At 43.3% G+C, this 18653-nt stretch overlaps 2 protein-coding genes across 2 annotated transcripts in view; one reads left to right on the top strand and one right to left on the bottom strand.

Annotated features, from left to right (window-relative positions):
- The window catches only part of MAP7 (microtubule-associated protein 7), a 47931-nt gene extending 33562 nt beyond the window's left edge, over positions 1-14369 (top strand). Inside the window, exons 11-17 of the mRNA XM_010005564.1 lie at positions 6-59; positions 1517-1618; positions 2377-2427; positions 2518-2575; positions 5003-5141; positions 12900-13126; positions 13536-14369. Of these exons, the coding sequence (XP_010003866.1) occupies positions 6-59; positions 1517-1618; positions 2377-2427; positions 2518-2575; positions 5003-5141; positions 12900-13126; positions 13536-13546 (642 nt within the window). The 3' untranslated portion in view covers positions 13547-14369. The remainder of the gene's footprint in view (positions 1-5; positions 60-1516; positions 1619-2376; positions 2428-2517; positions 2576-5002; positions 5142-12899; positions 13127-13535) is intronic.
- Positions 14370-17756: 3387 nt separating this feature from the next.
- Positions 17757-18653, bottom strand: part of LOC104395818 (vacuolar protein 8-like) — a 22471-nt gene continuing 21574 nt past the window's right edge. Inside the window, exon 14 of the mRNA XM_010005563.1 lies at positions 17757-17878. Within this exon, the coding sequence (XP_010003865.1) occupies positions 17757-17878 (122 nt within the window). The remainder of the gene's footprint in view (positions 17879-18653) is intronic.

The raw sequence follows: 18653 nt of genomic DNA, 5'->3' as shown, positions 1-18653 counted from the left end.
GGCAGGCGGTGGAGAGGGAGCAGAGGGAGAAGGAAGAGATGGAGCGTGCTCAGAAACAAGTATGCTTCCCTCCTGGAATTCTGTGCCAGTCTGATTGGCAGCAAAGTCGATGAAGCAACACCTTGTGTGCGGCACCTAGATATAAATAGTGAATAGGGCTGTGGCAGCGTTTGTTCCATAGAGTGGTAAAGAGATTTCTTCCTGGCAGAAACGTGGTAGGGAGTTGAGGTTTGTTTGGTTTTGTTTTCCCTGTAGAACTTATTTATTAAGAACAAATAATTTCCTGTTCCTGATAAACTATGATGAAAAAATCAAGAGTTTTACTGGGGGGTTTAATGAATGGTGTTATACCAGAGAACTCCTGGTCCCCACAGTCACAGGAAGTCTAGATGCCAAGATGACTAACTGTTCAAAGTGCTGGAGACATGGCACTGCTGAGATCTGAACCTGTGCCCAGTATTGCTTTTGTCTGGGGATAATGGGAAAGGGCAATAGGTTCTGATCACTTCAATCTAGTCAAGGAGAGCCTTTACCTGGTGCAGTCCTCCTGAAATCAGAGCAGCTGCTCAAAAGACATAAGAGTGAATAAATCAATATACTATTTGTAAAGTGCTTTCATTTTTTATGGATATAATGTTGATTTACCAGCTTCAGAGAAGGCTGTGGTAAGGATTTTGGACAGGATTCTTTTCTTGCATATGCTCTTGCTTTGTGTGTACACTTTCTCACCCCCAGAATTCAGCACTTCCATCTGCTTCATAAACCTTATTGTTTTCTTCTGGTGAATAAATAAATGTATGCTTCAGAAAATAAATGTTTAAAGGATTGTGTTAGTGAATATAGCTTAGAAACTGCAGGGTTTTCCCAGCAGATTTATGCCGCTGTCCTTGAAATGCTAAACTAAGGAATGTCCCAGATGTACCGCTTGGCCAGGTGTTTTTGGAAATTGCAGCCTTAACAAATGAACTGTTGTAGTAGTTCCCTCATGCAATGCCATCACCATCAGGGAGCAAGGCCTCTCTACAGTGTATTTCAGAAAAGTTTTACATTTAATCAAAAAAGCAGCAGTGCAAAGGTTGTGCAGATGTTCCTGTGGCTGTTTGTCCTTGGTTGAGTTAAGCGATGACTCTGTTGCCCACACAGAACATTCTGCTGCTTTTGTTTAACTCTCAAAACTATCCACCACTCAGGAATGTCTTGGATACTTTCCTGACTTCTGTTTTAATGGTGAAGGTTAGGAAATTTTTTTCTTATCTGGTGTACATTCAGGTGTGTGCCCCAGAAAAGGCACATGACCAGAGATGATGCCCATTGTCCAGTGACGACCCCTTAATCCCATGCAAAACATGGAGATGAATCAAGGAATGTGCAGCTCAGTCTGAAAAGATCACTGGTGACTTGTAAACCCCAAAAGTGTCTTTTCAGGGTGTTGCAGATATGCATAGTTAAGCAGGTAGCAGTGTCAGTCTGTCCTTAAGCCATAAGTTGTTCCTCCCTTCCCTTCCTTTGCCACCAGAAGGAAGAGGAGGCTCGCCTGCGGGAGGAGGCCGAGCGGATTCGCTTGGAGCGGGAAAAGCATTTCCAAAGGGAAGAGCAGGAGCGCTTGGAAAGGAAGAAGGTAACTCAGTACATGCAGAGAAACTGTAATTCAGTTGCCACCTCAGCTGTAGGAAGTTCTGGGCTCCCCAGTTCCAGAGGGACAGGCATCTACCGGAGAGAGTCCAACAGAGGCTACAAGGATGATGAAGGGACTGGAACACCTGCCTGATGAGGAAAGGCTGAGAGACCTGGGGCTGTTCAGTCTAGAGAGGACAAGACTGAGGGGGCATCTAATCAATGTCTATAAATACATGAGGGCATCAAGAAGGCAGGACAAGCTCTTGTCACTTGTGCTCTGTGATAGGATGAGGGGCAATGGATTCAAACTCGAGCACAGTAAGTTCCACCTCAACATGAGGAAGAACTTCTTTCCTATGAGGGTGACAGAGCCCTGGGACAGGATGCCCAGAGAGGCTGTGGAGGCTCCTTCTCTGGAGCCTTTCCAGACCTGTCTGGATGCCTTTCTGAGTGATCTGCCCTAGTTTTGGTCTTGCTCTGGCAGGGGGGTTGGACTCAATGATCTTCAGAGGTCCCTTCCAACGCCTAATATTCTGTGATTCTGTGAAGTTATCCATGATGTAACTGTGCCCTTGGAAAAGCTGCAGTCCTCATTTGCCTAACATGAAAGTGAAGGGAAAATGCCCAACAGTAACACATAATCAATCTTTTTGCAATAAACAGATTCAATCGATAAATGGCAAGCAGTTGTGGTTTGGGAGAGATATTATTAAATTAATGCCAGCAAACATTATTTTACTCCTTTACATTTCATTGTAGAGGCTTGAAGAGATCATGAAGAGAACTAGGCGTGTAGAAGCTGCAGATAAGGTCAGTGCTGATATTACCATGTGCAAATATTGGGCATGCTTCACTTCTTTAGTGCTAGTTTTAATTTACAAATTTGTGTTTCCTTTGTAGAAAGCCAATGACCAGCAAAATGGACATATATCAAAGGCCAGTAGTCCTGGAGAAGCAGGTATTGTGTTGAACTGTGCCCTGAGCACCACTGCTGAATTAATGCCTCCTTAGCACAATGACTCGAGATAGGGCTCTGAGACCTGGCACACTAATTGCAGTAAAGAAAACCAGGAGAGAAGTGTGAAGTGTGAAGCCTTAGCAAATATTCTTTATTTAGCCTTTCTGACTAGGTAGTTGGCCATTACTAAATGAGTCAGCTCTTTTAGCAACTTTGTCATGTCGTTGTTTAACAAGAGGGAGTTTCTTACCAAGTTTAGTTGTTTAAAAAAGGAAAAGGAATTATTTTCTGATTCTGATCACAAAAGAAACTGATTCTGCAGTTTCTTTTGCAAAGCAGTACAGATGTGGTTGTTGCAGACTTTCCATTTTCTTAAAGGAATATTTCATCTCAGTCATCAAAACAAGCTTCATTGTCTCAAGACCTCCTTGTGATTTCTCTCTTCCACACCTGCCGCCTTATTCACTTGGTCTTAAGTTCTATTTCATTCAAAATTCAGCTCTTACAAAAGCTTAGTCTCCCTGCCACACCCATGCTTTCAGTCTTCCATTCTATTCTGTTCCCTCTATCCTTTCTTCTCCAAGTCATGAAAATCTTAGGTAAGATTTTAATATTTACAATGAAGGAAACAAAATAGAGTGTAGCTCATATTCAACAATCACTGAGTCTGAATTAGCAGTATTTAAAGGCACTGCCATCAAATGGCTTATCTTAGCATAGCACATTAAATGACAATGATTTTTATTTTTATTCTATATGTGAGTTGAGTAATGTGGAAGACAAATAACAACACTGGGTAGTTTTGGGGTTTTTTGCCCTATTTAAAGTGCATACTCTAATTAGGACTGTCAGGAAACCCTTTGACACAGATTTCTTTGTGTGTCTTTGGAAGTTGTTTACATCTTAGTGGGAAAACTGTTTGGGAACTGCTAGGGCAGAATGCATCTGAGATGCCTCTTTTGCTGCAGGCACTGTTGAAGGTGCTATAAACCACTTAAATAATTCTTGAAACTCTAAATGGCTCTGACCTGTGTCTAGCACTGTCCTGCCTGAGGCAGAAGATGAGTAGGCAGTTTTCTAAGGCATATGAGAATTTGGACCTCCCTTTCCCCAGGCCCAAGGGAAGGCTGGAGTCCAGGAGTGACTGGATAAAGATAAAACTGCCCTCACCTTCAGGTCTGCTCCACTGCTTGGCTTTGCTTTATCTAGATATGCCCTTGAGTTAAAGGTAGGAGTGAGTGGACATGTTTCAGCCAACTTTAAGTTATTGTTCTCTAACAGACAGAATGTTGACTGTACACAAATAGTGATTTTTCTTTTTTTCAGTCTTATTGTTTGTGAAAATGTGAGGACACCTTTGTGGGAATGGCCAAATCACACAATGAAACAAAATGCACCACCTTTTTATCATTTGTTTGACCTTTGCTTCAAAAGCAAAGATCACTCTGCCTTTCCAGAGCAGAACAACTTTCTTCTGCTTTTCTCTTTTAAATGTTAAAGCCAATGTATTTTCCTCTTGTTCCACTTGTTGAAACACCAACAACTGTATTGCTAATATCTTGCATAAAAAATTGTCAAAGATCAGACTAAGACATTTGTTGTGAAAGACTTCAGTTCAAGCATTTAGAGCATAGCAAAGCCAGACCAACTAAAGGAGTCTCCTCAGATGAGGTTTGGGGTAACCCAGATACACATGTCCAAGCCCATGAACACTACATTGTCCTTGTGATTCTTGGAACAGATGCCACTGTGGGTGGGGGGCAACTGCTGCCTTTTGCTGAGCTGTGTGTGTCAGTGTGACTGAAGATATGATGCAGGAGCCTGTGGTTGTGCTTTAAATGAACCTCCTGGGGCAGGACAGTAACATCTGTGATACGGTCTTTGGATGAGGCACAGGAACATTCTAATTTTGTCTTGTTCCCTACAGCATTTTATAGTAGTGATTTTGTACTTGTTGAAAGAAGTATCTTTCCTGTGGAGATTTTTTTTCTTCTTCATTTCATTTTGCATTACAGGCAGTGATCAACATTGGAACCAAGAAATACCAGTGTATGGAATTGATGATGTCTCTGTGTTCTCCTAGTTAATTTGCTATTGCTAGTTGAAAATTGCCAGCACCATGTTCTGCCAGATTTTCTGCCTATTTTGACCACTGGCTTATGTGTTGGAATTGTGTATGTAATTGTAAGATGTTTATTCTTGTCCATAAAGCTGTAACTTTGAAATCTGTGGCAATTACTTCAGACCAGAAACAGGGCTTGTGTGCCCAAAAACTTGACAAAGGAGGTGGTGTGGGGGAGGGAGGGATGTGAAAACTTTTAAAACAGTTGCTTGCCTTGAGTGGGCTCTTTTGCAGGGAATGTTTTATCCTAGTCTGCAGTGAGATGGTGCCAATTGGTTTTATGAAAGCTTGTTTTCTCTCTGCAGCCATAACCAGTCCTGCATCTCCTGTGGAACCGGCAGGAGGACCTCAGCTCCAGGCCACAGCACCTCCACACAACGGGACATCCCTCACCTGCTCACGGGTGGTCGTGGCACATCAACAGCCCCCTGAAAACATGGACAGGTAAGAACACTGCCAAGCCTTGGGTGGTGAAGAGGATAAGGGTTGCTGGAGCAATAAATCAGATCCATGTATTCATTAACTAAATAAGAGACAGCTGATTACTCTTCCTATTTTCCTGTGTCCAGAAAAGACCTTTCTCTCACTTGGCAGCAACCTGTTTTTGCCAACTGATAGGGAAGAATTTTGTGAAAATGCAGCAGGATCTTTGCAGTGTTTGAGACAATGTCTTGTTTGCCAGCAATTATTACATAAGTTAAACTTAATGAAAAGGGCAGTTTTTTTCTGTTCTTTCCCACGTATTGAGCATCATCAAAACCCCTCTGGATTTGGAGTGCTGGTTTTCTTGGTGTGCATACTGGACACTGCCCTTTCAGGCCAGACGTTTCCATTTCTGAGCTGTTTGAAGTATTAGCTAGTTTTGCTTACTAAGCAAAAGTCCCTCGTGAGATACAGAACCACTGGTTTTTGGCTTCACATTTTAAAAAAAACCAAACCCTTTGTCCTCTGTAAGGAGAATTTGGGGAGGCAGATGTTTCACATGGGGAGCTTTCTCTATAGCCAATGAAGCAAGTCAGTCAGACTCAGAGAAACTGTTGAAATGAAACCTTGGTGTTGAACAGAGTGAAAGCTGCTACGTGAGGAAGAGCTGTCAGTCATTTCAGCTTTAGCAATGCAGAAAGCCAAACAGCCCCTTGGTGCTGTCATGTTTTGTGCAGGCAGTGTCAGAATATGCACAGAAGACACTGGATATGGGAAGGCATCACTAGCCCATAATGGGCAGTGTGCTGCAGGGTGTGATTGGCACTAATTGAAGGAGGAATTTGCCCTCTCTTGTCCCTCTGTCTGCCTGGGGGATCCTAGCCTGCTGTCATGCCCCAGGGAGGCTCCTGCTGAGGGAAGTGCTGTCAGTGTCACTGGGCTCTGCACTGCCCTGGAGGAGCTGCAGGAGCCACATCCTCATTGTCTCAGGCAGCCATTAAATATTAATCACTCCCAGCCTTATCAGCGCCTTGAGAGTTGTCATGTAAAGTGTGCCCGGCTAATTAATGCTCTCATGTGGCACTGACCCCTGTGGAAGGAACCTCAGAGTGGCCCAAGCAATGACTGAATAAATGAGACTGAAGAACAGCAACAAAAGGAGGGGTGTGTGGAAAGGAAACTGGACATGGGTGTGTGGGGGCTCCAGAGATACAGCCACCCTGACTGGGAAGGCAAAGGCTGAAGCACTTGGTAGCATCCCAGAGTGAGCTTATCCCAGGTAGCCTGACAACCTTTTGCAAGGAATACTTGGCAGCACAGATGTTATCACATGGTCCAAGCCCCAGGGGCCAGCACAGGGCTCTGCACCTCTGTGCACACCAGCAGCAGGTGGAGATGGGCTCCTGTGCAAGGTCCTCACTCCAGTCCCAAGGAAGATTTGGCTTTTGTCTGGAAAAAACTTAGCACCACCTTCCCTACCCTAGGCCTCCAGCCCCTCATTTCATAGTGATTTCAGTCATGGAATGGGTTGGGTGGGAAGGGACCTTAAAGGTCATCCAGCCCCAAGCCCCTGTGTGGGCAGGGACACCTCCCACCAGAGAACAATGTCAGTCCTATCATCGTGAGGGCTGAACATGAGCCAGCAGTGTCAGGCTGGATATTTGGAAAAACTTCTTCACAGAAGGAGTGCTGAGGTCTTGGAACAGGCTGCCCAGGGAGGTGGGGGAGGGATCACCCCTGGAGGTGCTCAAAAAAGGGGTAAATATGGAGCTGAGTGAGCTGGTTTAGTGGTCAGGCATTGTAAGGTGGATGGTTGGACTGGATGATCTTGAAGGTCTTTTCCAACCTTGATTTAAATAATCCAGAAGTCTGGGGTCTATTCTGCTCTTAATGTCTGCTTGTGACATCTCTGCTAAAACCATGTCAATAAATGAGGTGACTGACATTGTCTTTCCCATCAGGAATAGCAGGTGTGAAAGTATTTTGGCACATTCCAAAAACATGCAAATCAGTTTTTTTTTTTCTTATTTGATATTGGTTTCAGATGGGTTATCAGAAAGAAAGACACATCAAATTCTGAAAGTTGATCTTTTTTATTCTTCTTTACCCTCTTCAAATTCTTTACATATAATGATGTCTACACAGAGCTTTGTCTAAAATGATCTGTGTCAGATGTAATTTTCAGTAGTTTTTACCTTTTTCAGTGTTCCAGTTCCTTTACCTAAATTAGCTGCTCTTCACACAACTCCCTCTGGTCTATCTTGTTAATATTGATGTGTCTGGTTCCAAAAGCAAAGCTGCACAGACACTTAATTCTTTTTAGCTGCTGTGAAGCTGTCCTCAGATGCTTGCAAGGCTTTTCTGTTGGAAAGCACTCTGAATAACTCAGGCAGCTTCCTCTGTGTGTCTTGCTGCTGCCACACTTATGGACTATGGTACAATGCCAAAATTACCCAGCTCTTAGAAACACAGCTGCAGTATTACATGCCTGAAGAGGGTATCTCCGGTGTTGTGCTGGACTGACACATCTCTAAGAATGGGACATAAGACAGTGAGAACAGCTGTAGCAGATCAATAATCCATTACTTTTCTGTATTTTATTTTTTTTTTGCATTAATGGCCTGTAGCAGTCACGTAGGGAGATAGTGAAAAGGAAAAAAGTAGGAACCAGGAGATCCTCTGGTCAGAAAAGGGTTACTGAGCATTGTGGCCCAAATGCAAGCATAGGCTCTAGTAGTCCCTAAGCTGCTAATTACCAGAAGCTGGAGGGCAAACAGATCTCCTAGGAATTTGTCTAATCTCCTTTGGAGTTTATGGCCTCTGCCATGTCAAGTGGAATTAATGCCACAGTTCTGTTGTTCCCTTTGTTCCTTCTAGACTTGATTTCCTGGTAATCTGGTGGAGCAAACAGCATAAAATATAAAAAACTTTACAGCATTGAATATAGAAGATTCACAGTAATGGTTTCACCTTCTGCCCCCCCTTTGTGAGTGCACAAAAGACATCTGTGAATCCTGGAGCAACTCAGTCTGCAATGCTGGTGGGGCAATGACAAGTAAATGAAAATGAACTATTAATTTGTGAAGTCAGCGGATCAGTTGGGTAGAAACATTCATATCTGTTTGCAGAAGCAAGGGTTGTTTTTGTTGCACTCAAGTCCTTTGCTGTTTAGTTCACATAAATCAGCAGTTGCTCTTTCCTCCATGTTCTTACCTACCCATCAAACTTACCCTGTTATCCTTGCTCTGGTAAGGTGACTTGTAGTAGGCAGGGACAAAATAAGTAACAGGTTACCTTATAGTGATCAATAACCTATTAACTAGATGTAAATGAGCAGCTTTATTTTTAAAAAAAACCAAACCCTTTGTCCTCTGTAAGGAGAATTTGGGGAGGCAGATGTTTCACATGGGGAGCTTTCTCTATAGCCAATGAAGCAAGTCAGTCAGACTCAGAGAAACTGTTGAAATGAAACCTTGGTGTTGAACAGAGTGAAAGCTGCTACGTGAGGAAGAGCTGTCAGTCATTTCAGCTTTAGCAATGCAGAAAGCCAAACAGCCCCTTGGTGCTGTCATGTTTTGTGCAGGCAGTGTCAGAATATGCACAGAAGACACTGGATATGGGAAGGCATCACTAGCCCATAATGGGCAGTGTGCTGCAGGGTGTGATTGGCACTAATTGAAGGAGGAATTTGCCCTCTCTTGTCCCTCTGTCTGCCTGGGGGATCCTAGCCTGCTGTCATGCCCCAGGGAGGCTTCTGCTGAGGGAAGTGCTGTCAGTGTCACTGGGCTCTGCACTGCCCTGGAGGAGCTGCAGGAGCCACATCCTCATTGTCTCAGGCAGCCATTAAATATTAATCACTCCCAGCCTTATCAGCGCCTTGAGAGTTGTCATGTAAAGTGTGCCCGGCTAATTAATGCTCTCATGTGGCACTGACCCCTGTGGAAGGAACCTCAGAGTGGCCCAAGCAATGACTGAATAAATGAGACTGAAGAACAGCAACAAAAGGAGGGGTGTGTGGAAAGGAAACTGGACATGGGTGTGTGGGGGCTCCAGAGATACAGCCACCCTGACTGGGAAGGCAAAGGCTGAAGCACTTGGTAGCATCCCAGAGTGAGCTTATCCCAGGTAGCCTGACAACCTTTTGCAAGGAATACTTGGCAGCACAGATGTTATCACATGGTCCAAGCCCCAGGGGCCAGCACAGGGCTCTGCACCTCTGTGCACACCAGCAGCAGGTGGAGATGGGCTCCTGTGCAAGGTCCTCACTCCAGTCCCAAGGAAGATTTGGCTTTTGTCTGGAAAAAACTTAGCACCACCTTCCCTACCCTAGGCCTCCAGCCCCTCATTTCATAGTGATTTCAGTCATGGAATGGGTTGGGTGGGAAGGGACCTTAAAGGTCATCCAGCCCCAAGCCCCTGTGTGGGCAGGGACACCTCCCACCAGAGAACAATGTCAGTCCTATCATCGTGAGGGCTGAACATGAGCCAGCAGTGTCAGGCTGGATATTTGGAAAAACTTCTTCACAGAAGGAGTGCTGAGGTCTTGGAACAGGCTGCCCAGGGAGGTGGGGGAGGGATCACCCCTGGAGGTGCTCAAAAAAGGGGTAAATATGGAGCTGAGTGAGCTGGTTTAGTGGTCAGGCATTGTAAGGTGGATGGTTGGACTGGATGATCTTGAAGGTCTTTTCCAACCTTGATTTAAATAATCCAGAAGTCTGGGGTCTATTCTGCTCTTAATGTCTGCTTGTGACATCTCTGCTAAAACCATGTCAATAAATGAGGTGACTGACATTGTCTTTCCCATCAGGAATAGCAGGTGTGAAAGTATTTTGGCACATTCCAAAAACATGCAAATCAGTTTTTTTTTTTCTTATTTGATATTGGTTTCAGATGGGTTATCAGAAAGAAAGACACATCAAATTCTGAAAGTTGATCTTTTTTATTCTTCTTTACCCTCTTCAAATTCTTTACATATAATGATGTCTACACAGAGCTTTGTCTAAAATGATCTGTGTCAGATGTAATTTTCAGTAGTTTTTACCTTTTTCAGTGTTCCAGTTCCTTTACCTAAATTAGCTGCTCTTCACACAACTCCCTCTGGTCTATCTTGTTAATATTGATGTGTCTGGTTCCAAAAGCAAAGCTGCACAGACACTTAATTCTTTTTAGCTGCTGTGAAGCTGTCCTCAGATGCTTGCAAGGCTTTTCTGTTGGAAAGCACTCTGAATAACTCAGGCAGCTTCCTCTGTGTGTCTTGCTGCTGCCACACTTATGGACTATGGTACAATGCCAAAATTACCCAGCTCTTAGAAACACAGCTGCAGTATTACATGCCTGAAGAGGGTATCTCCGGTGTTGTGCTGGACTGACACATCTCTAAGAATGGGACATAAGACAGTGAGAACAGCTGTAGCAGATCAATAATCCATTACTTTTCTGTATTTTATTTTTTTTTTGCATTAATGGCCTGTAGCAGTCACGTAGGGAGATAGTGAAAAGGAAAAAAGTAGGAACCAGGAGATCCTCTGGTCAGAAAAGGGTTACTGAGCATTGTGGCCCAAATGCAAGCATAGGCTCTAGTAGTCCCTAAGCTGCTAATTACCAGAAGCTGGAGGGCAAACAGATCTCCTAGGAATTTGTCTAATCTCCTTTGGAGTTTATGGCCTCTGCCATGTCAAGTGGAATTAATGCCACAGTTCTGTTGTTCCCTTTGTTCCTTCTAGACTTGATTTCCTGGTAATCTGGTGGAGCAAACAGCATAAAATATAAAAAACTTTACAGCATTGAATATAGAAGATTCACAGTAATGGTTTCACCTTCTGCCCCCCCTTTGTGAGTGCACAAAAGACATCTGTGAATCCTGGAGCAACTCAGTCTGCAATGCTGGTGGGGCAATGACAAGTAAATGAAAATGAACTATTAATTTGTGAAGTCAGCGGATCAGTTGGGTAGAAACATTCATATCTGTTTGCAGAAGCAAGGGTTGTTTTTGTTGCACTCAAGTCCTTTGCTGTTTAGTTCACATAAATCAGCAGTTGCTCTTTCCTCCATGTTCTTACCTACCCATCAAACTTACCCTGTTATCCTTGCTCTGGTAAGGTGACTTGTAGTAGGCAGGGACAAAATAAGTAACAGGTTACCTTATAGTGATCAATAACCTATTAACTAGATGTAAATGAGCAGCTTTATTAGTTCTAAAGCATTTCAGCCTCTGCTCCTCACTTTGGAGGTGCAAATCTCTGCAGAAAAGGGACCTGGTGGCTTGTGACCTGCCCCAGCTCCTGCTGGGCTTCTGTGGCTGCTCCCAAGCTCAGTGCTGAGAAACAAACTTCCCACTCTGAAATGCACTTGGTAGAGCCACAAATAAAAAAAAGGGGAATGCCTTTCTGAAAAAGAACTAGTGATGGGTGGAAAGGCTTGGGATGAAACCCAGCATGTCATTCTCACAGGAAAATGTGGCTTGGGAAACTTTCAAAGAGCAGTAATTATTTTCTGTCTCCTGGAAAGTACTGCAAAAGGATTCTGAAATTGTTTGTGAAGAGCTGGGCACCCAAAGAAGCCAGTAAATTATGGTAAAACATATGTCACTTGCAAGCAGGTTTTGTTTGTTTGCTTGTTTGTTTTTTAAGGTTAGAGAAAATTAGCCTGTGAAACCAAGCCACCTGCTCAGAAACAGCCCGAGGAAACTGATAGCTTGCTTTAAATCTAGGAAAATTGCCTTTGTGGCTGTAGCATTTCCAAACAATCTGAATACTCATAATGTGATCTGAATAGGGAAATAGGTGCCCAAGATTGTCAGGATCTAACCTGAGGGCCTTCAGAAGCACTGGTGAAAGATCCCAGGATTTGCGAGTGTCAGTTGAGTACCTGCTTGTGGTCCCATTACTGTCATCCTGTCCACTGAGGTAGCACCTGAGCCTCTCCCCTCTGGCAAGAGAGTCCCTGTGTCTGCAGAGACAACACGATTTGACAGCACAGAGTCTAATGACAGGGTTGGGAGGGCAGAGGCAGGACTGTCAGCAGGAGAGCAGTGTAATTGCAGAGTGTGTGTGGGCTGGAGCAGCTCCCAATGGGGGGATGTCCAAGAGCTTCCTCATGAGGCACCTCTGCCCAATGCAGGTGGGAAGGTGCAGGTTGGCACAAAGGATGCTGAAAGGGGTTTCTCTTGGCTTGGGCGTGGGGAGTGGGAGCAGTACAGAGCTGTGCAGTGCCTTGGCAGAAAGCCCTAGGAACTTGGAGGGCAGGAGGGCCTGAAAGGAGAAGCTGTGTTGGGAAGGGAGCTTTTTATCTGGTTGAGTGGCAGCCAGAAGAGGCTGCTCCAACACTGGAAGCAGGAGCTGATCCAGGGAATAACAGAAATGACAGTAATCTTATCTAAGAGCAATTACATGGATTTGCAATAAGAGGAAGGGCATGGCAAAGGTTATGAGACCTGAAAAAAGGTGTTAGAGGCTGCAAGGTGCATTGGGGGTGCTGCTGGGGTGTTCCTGCTGCTGCCCTTCACAGTCCCTGCTCAGAACCAGTGTTTCTGAAGCTCCTGTCGTTCTGGGTATTGTGTGGCCAAATGTAGGGACTATCCTGTGTGTTTGAGGGAAGGCAAATCTGGTACCTGGCTGCAAAAAGAGCTGCTGCTGTGGTAGAAACATTGTTTTGCTTTTACTGGCTCAAAGAATCCTCTGGATTCATGAAAACCCTTTCCATTGGTAGTATTGCTTTGAGGGAGAGTGAATTTCTGTTCTAGATGGAGTGTATGAGGAAATGCCTCCTTTTCTCTTTCAGCAATCTCAATCCAGAGAAAAATGCAAATGAGAATGGAATGTCTATGCAGAATGATAACTTTGAAGAGATTATAAACCTGCCTCTTGGTTCCAAACCGCCCCGGCTGGACGCCATGAACAATGATGGAAGCAACAGTCCTGAAATTCCCCTGAATCCAATCATAGCCTTTGAAGATAAGGGGACTCTCTTGCCTCAGGTAGATAGTGTTCAAACACATCAAACAGCAGGTAGGTTTGACTTGGTTCATTAACACTCGTGTTGTGATTGACAGAGGATCTAGAGCTCTTAATTGATATAAGGTGATGGAAATGGAAGCATTTTGAAATGCCCCCTGAGGAGGGGCTGGTGCCTGCCTTCTGTGGGACATGCTGGGAGCACTTTGCTCACCAAGTTCTTGCTGACACAAATGCTGAGGGATGGTTTGCAGCACGCTGGGTTTCTCCCAATAACTTTTCAAGGATGTTAGGTAAACAAATAAAATTTAGCCAGTTGAATTGGGCTCTCAATTTCTTTTTCTGTGTCTAGAGAATGTAAGGAAAATCATCTGACAGTAAATAATTGCATAAATACATAGCATTTTGAAGTGAGCTTTGTCCCTCTTTGCTGACCTGTCATTTTTGATACCTTCTGTTGTAGAAGTGATCTGATTGTTTCTTCTGAAGAACCAAAGGTGATATGAGCATCTCTGCAGTCAGTGGAGTTTCTTCCATGCTATGAAGGCGTGTTTTATTTTTTCTGTGCAGTTTTTTAAAAATTTCTTTAATATCTTTTTTGGAAGGACTTTAGTAAAACCAGCAGAAGAAATGATGGGAATAGACTTGGATCACCTTTCTAATAGCTTTCATCACTAGAAAAATCATGCTTCACGTGCATTACTTAATACGGCTTTTTCCAACAAGCTTTTTCTGTTAGTAAATGGATATTTCTGCATTTCTTAAGACAGGAGACACTGGAATCTGAAAGCAATGGGCTGATTTGGGTGGTGGGACTGATTCTTTTTTTTTTAAAAAGGTGGGTGTTGGTTTAAGAGGCATAATTGTAAAATTGGCAAAGAATCTTTTACACTTTGTGGTTCTAATACTTGAAAATAAATACCTCATTGCTCTACAAGTAGAGTTAATGGGGTGTATTATTTAAACCTGTTGGTTTAAATATTATTGCAGAGAACTCTAATTATGGGGGCAAAGTATAGGCTTCTGTATCAGGTTCTTGTAAATGTAATTCCTACAGGGACATTCTGTAAATTAAGATGGCACTATGATCTTCTTGCATTTTCTCTAAAAACACACACAAAAGGCAGGTTTTAAAATGTGAAAATTTGAAAGCATTATTTTTTCATGGACAAGAGGAAAACCTATTGTTCTTCTAGATTGTGTATTTATGAATTTTGTTCAGTACAGAAATAAATCATTTAATTGAATAAATTAGAAAAGTGTGGTAAAATGATACTGAAAACGTGATTATTTGTTTTTGTTACGTCCATGTTCATAAAACTATAAAAGATGTGTATGCACATGTGCACACACAGGAAATACCTTCTGAATCCTGTAAACTGCTGCTGTTCTGAAGGGTGGAAGACTTTTCCTTTGCCTTATCAGACTACTGAAGACTGTGTGAAACCTGAAGTATTTGACTTCTGGATGACAAAGCAGGTTTGTTTGGGGATTTTTGGTTTTGCTCGTTTCAGAGCAACTGGAAAATGGTCCTTGCTTGTGCTTTTTATGTAGCATGTGTTTTTTATAAAGCAGGACAGCAGAGTGGTAAGAGGAGCAGTGCAGGTTGCTTTCTCTTTAGCCTGGTGCTGATTTCTCCTGCTATGGTTCCATCTCTCTTGTGGTTGCTGTTGGGCAGAACTGCAAGTCTCACCCCTTTTGCACTGTGATTAACCAGGTTACAGGGAGAGCCTTGGAGTTTGGAGCCCCAGCCAGGGCTTGGTGCATTGCTCACTGAGGAGATCCCTGGCTGGGGAAAGGGGGCTTGTGGGGTTTCAGTTCATGCCACCAGAGAAGGTACCATCAAGAGTCCTGCACTGGTCTGTAGGAAGCTGGGCAGAAAGTCCAAAAGAGACAAGCTGAAGAATTTTTGAAGAAATGATTTTCTGGTGCTGCCAAGTGTTCATCTTATACAGGAGATGGGATAAAAGCAATGGAAAATCACTGAAAAAGAGACTTCATCTGCCAGAATATATATATGTGGAAGGGAAAAAACAGCCATTCAGTCAGAATGCTTTCAACAGGACCTTGTGACACAGTGAAGTGAATTGGGTTCCTTTCTTGCTTTCTTTAGTTTTCCATGTACATAGCCACAATATTTTGAAGTGTCCAAAATATGTAGTTTTTCTTTAAAACTATATATAGCATGAAAGTACCAAATAAAATGTGTTTGAAATATTTACTTCTACTTATATTTTCATTTTCTTGTACAGTTGAAGCAGGACTCAGTCTGTGATGGAAAACTCTCCTTGCTACTCCTGCTCTGCTTAAAACTTCATGTTTCCTCTCATCTCTTTACTAGAAAATGAGTTCAGGGCCACTTACAGCTAGAAACAGAGCAAAGAAATAGCCAGTAAGATTTAGCTTCCATCTTAAGTTTGAGGACTGATCCAGGTTCAGGTTTAATTTCAATGAAAAAAATGTGAAGGGATTGAAATTTTAAGTCTTGGTTTAAGCCCCTTTCTTTAAATGCAGGGAAAATAGTTTCTCTTCTGTCAAGTGTTGCTCTTGCTAATAAAATATGGTATCAGAGGCCAGGTCCTTTGCCTGCCATTGCAACTGGCTTGGGCATTTGTAGTGTCAGAAGCAACACTTGACTCAGGGAGGTAGAACCAGCAGCTGCAGAAGGCAGAGCTGAAACCTTCACAGCAGCCAGACCGTGTGCTCAGCTCCTCCCAACAGAAGAGAAATCCTCTGGGGGCGACACTGAGAATTCAGTGCATCACGACTGCTGGGCTCTGCACCCTTGGCTTTGCTCCTCTCACCTGTCTCTTGCCTCCTCATGCCTGATGAGGAATGCTCCATTAGTTTCCTTCTTGCTGAGACCTTGAAGTAATGTTTGCAATTAAAAGTCTAAGAAAAACACATTCTAATGTCACTACTTAACATTACTCTGATTTTCTTTTTGTAAAATGATCTGAAGTCACCCAGGGAGGTGCCCTGAAGTTTGAGGTGTCCTGGCTTTGTTCCCAGCCATGTTGTTCAGCTCTGTGGAGACCCTGTTCTAGAAGATGCAGCTGCCCACAGCTGAGCACATGGGGCTTTCACCTGAGCTTTCACAAGCAAATCCCTGTCCCTCATGGACACTGAAGATGCTGTGCTGCTTTAGCTGAAGGTGCTCTCTGCCCGGCCCTGCTTGCTGGGCTGCAGAGGCTTCTGAGTGTGGGTTTGCTTGGGTGTTTTTTTAATATTCCTAGTGGAGAGAACTAGCAGTTATGAAAAGGAATCATTAATAGAAATGCCTCCTCTAAGCACCAAAACTAAGCTTAGAGATGTGGGCCACAGTAAAAGGCAATGCTGAGCTCTTAGTGGCAGAATAATGGTTTTATTATGTTTTTAACCTCACTTTTATTACATGTTTGTAGCCAGTAGCAGCTCTACAGTTCCATCTGCATGTGCAGAAGTACCTCAGAAGGCAGGAAACCCTTCTGAAATGTCTTCTTAAGAAACTGCTGTCTGGGAGCAGGTGTTTGCCAGGAGCCTGGTTCCAAATGTCATTATGCCAGCCAGTTCAACAGGAAGTTCCAGCAGGATTCTTGTATTTAAAGACAAGAGCATGTATCAAAGGTGGACTTAGATAACTAATATATGATTATTAGCAGAACTACTATTATCTTAGAAATAGAAACCTACATTAAAAAAAACTACTGTCTTGTAATTTCAAGGCTTTGTGCTACTTCTTTTTTTTTTTTTGTCCCCTGAAAAATACTGTTTTGATTGGCTAAAAGATCTGTGAAACAGACTCTTTTCCTCCGGAGAAGAAGGAGGGGGAGATTGTTTAGTAGCCTATATACACATAAGAAAATTAGTTGAATTTAAACACACTATGATTGTTTTTTGGTCTTAAACTCCTTTGAAAATGAAATATCAATATAGAAGATCAAGTCCTAATTTTGCCAGATTTGTTGATGTTTTCCTGTTGCAAGTACCTTTAAAATGACCATTTGCAGAACAGAGATTTCTGTTTTCAAGCACATCTCCCCCAGCTCTGCCATGGCAGCTGCTCTGTTCTGAGCATGGTCTGTGCAGCATTTACCTGCCTCCATGTGCCTCTGCTCTTCTGCTGCAGAGCAGAGCCTGCAGTGTTGGCCCTATTCTTGTTTCTTACTAATTTCTTGCAGCTTCTCCGAGTTGTCCCTCAGCAGTTTCTTCCTGTAGTGTCCTGTTAGTGGTTTGCTTCCTTTATACTGTGTTAATTCAATTTCTGGTTCTTAAGGCAGGCCCCTGGAACATGCTCTGAAATCAGGATCACGGAACAGAGACAAAATGCAGGTGAATGCAGAGGAACCTGCAAACTCAAGAGGTGCCTCTTCAAGCGAATCAGCTCCTCAACACTTCTGTTGTTGTTTTGTTGTTTTTGGGGAGGTGATGAGAAATCCAAAAACAAACCAGGGATGATTACTCCAGCATAAGAGAGGTTTTCCAAACTGTTGGCAGGAGTGCAGCTGTCACCCTCAAGCCCCCTGAAGCAGCTAAAGTGTTCAAGTGATTGTTTCTTTACCTGCTCTGATTCTTGTTATCAGAACATCTGAAACTGCAAGCAGCAGGAAAATTTTAACTGCAGGAACCAATTAGAGGAATTGTCTTCCCTGAAAGTTCAGGCTCTTGGATCTTGCAAGTTTTCATAAGCTGTCCAGCTTGAACATTAACTCTCGTCCTGGCAAATCGCTGCCCTGAGAAGCTCTTGAGTTTCTTCTGTTTGTTGTCGGACTTGCTCAAGGAGTGTGGCCATTTGGCTTTTTCTGAATGCTAATGAAAATTCTGGGTCTGAAGAGGAAAAACAAGTGTTAGGCAAACTGCTTTTTTCACCTCTATTTTAGTGCTGATACTTAACAGTTTGTATTTCAGGTTAGATACAGTGGATAGTTCTTGCTACTGTGTAATACGGAGAGAAGGCAGAACAAAGTTTCAAGGTGGTGAAGCACTGGAACAAGCTGCCCAGAGAGGTGGTGGAGGTTCTATCCCTGGAGACATTCCAGGTCAGGCTTGAGGAGGCTCTGAGCAATCTGGTCTAGTTAAAAAGGTCCCTGTGCCCTGCAGGGGGACTGGACTAGATGACCTTCAAGCATCCCTTCCAACCCAACGCAGTCTGTGATTCTATGAACAATGTTCTACCACACAAAGTAGATACAAATGAAGTTTTCATCCCTGTGACCACTTAAGATAGTTTGCTGCTGATGTCTGATCCAGTGCCTACAGGTCAGTTGCCAAATGCAGCAGGTGCCTGGCAAGAGGCAGCAGGGTTGTGGCTCTGGCCATACAGGTGTCAAGATACACGCCATGTACATTTATTACCACATTCTACCTGTCATCTGTACTCAACTTCTACCCCAAACAACAAAAACTAATGAAAAATGGAAAAAAACCAAAACATCAAGGAGCAGAATTTGAAGCATGAACAAACTGTGAGTCTTCCCAGCTTTAATACCAGCGGATCATGCAATTTGCTTGATGCTTGCTTTATCAAATTCAGGTCGCATCTAGTGTCAGACTTTCTTACATTAGATAAAAAGATCTGTAGCCCAAGCCCTGTTTCCCTGCT

The sequence above is a fragment of the Chaetura pelagica genome, unplaced genomic scaffold (assembly GCF_000747805.2).
Source record: "Chaetura pelagica isolate M959 unplaced genomic scaffold, ChaPel_1.0 scaffold589, whole genome shotgun sequence".
NCBI lineage: Eukaryota > Metazoa > Chordata > Aves > Apodiformes > Apodidae > Chaetura > Chaetura pelagica.
The sequence above is the reverse complement of the archived record's forward strand: the minus strand, read 5'-3'. Positions and strand labels throughout refer to the sequence as shown.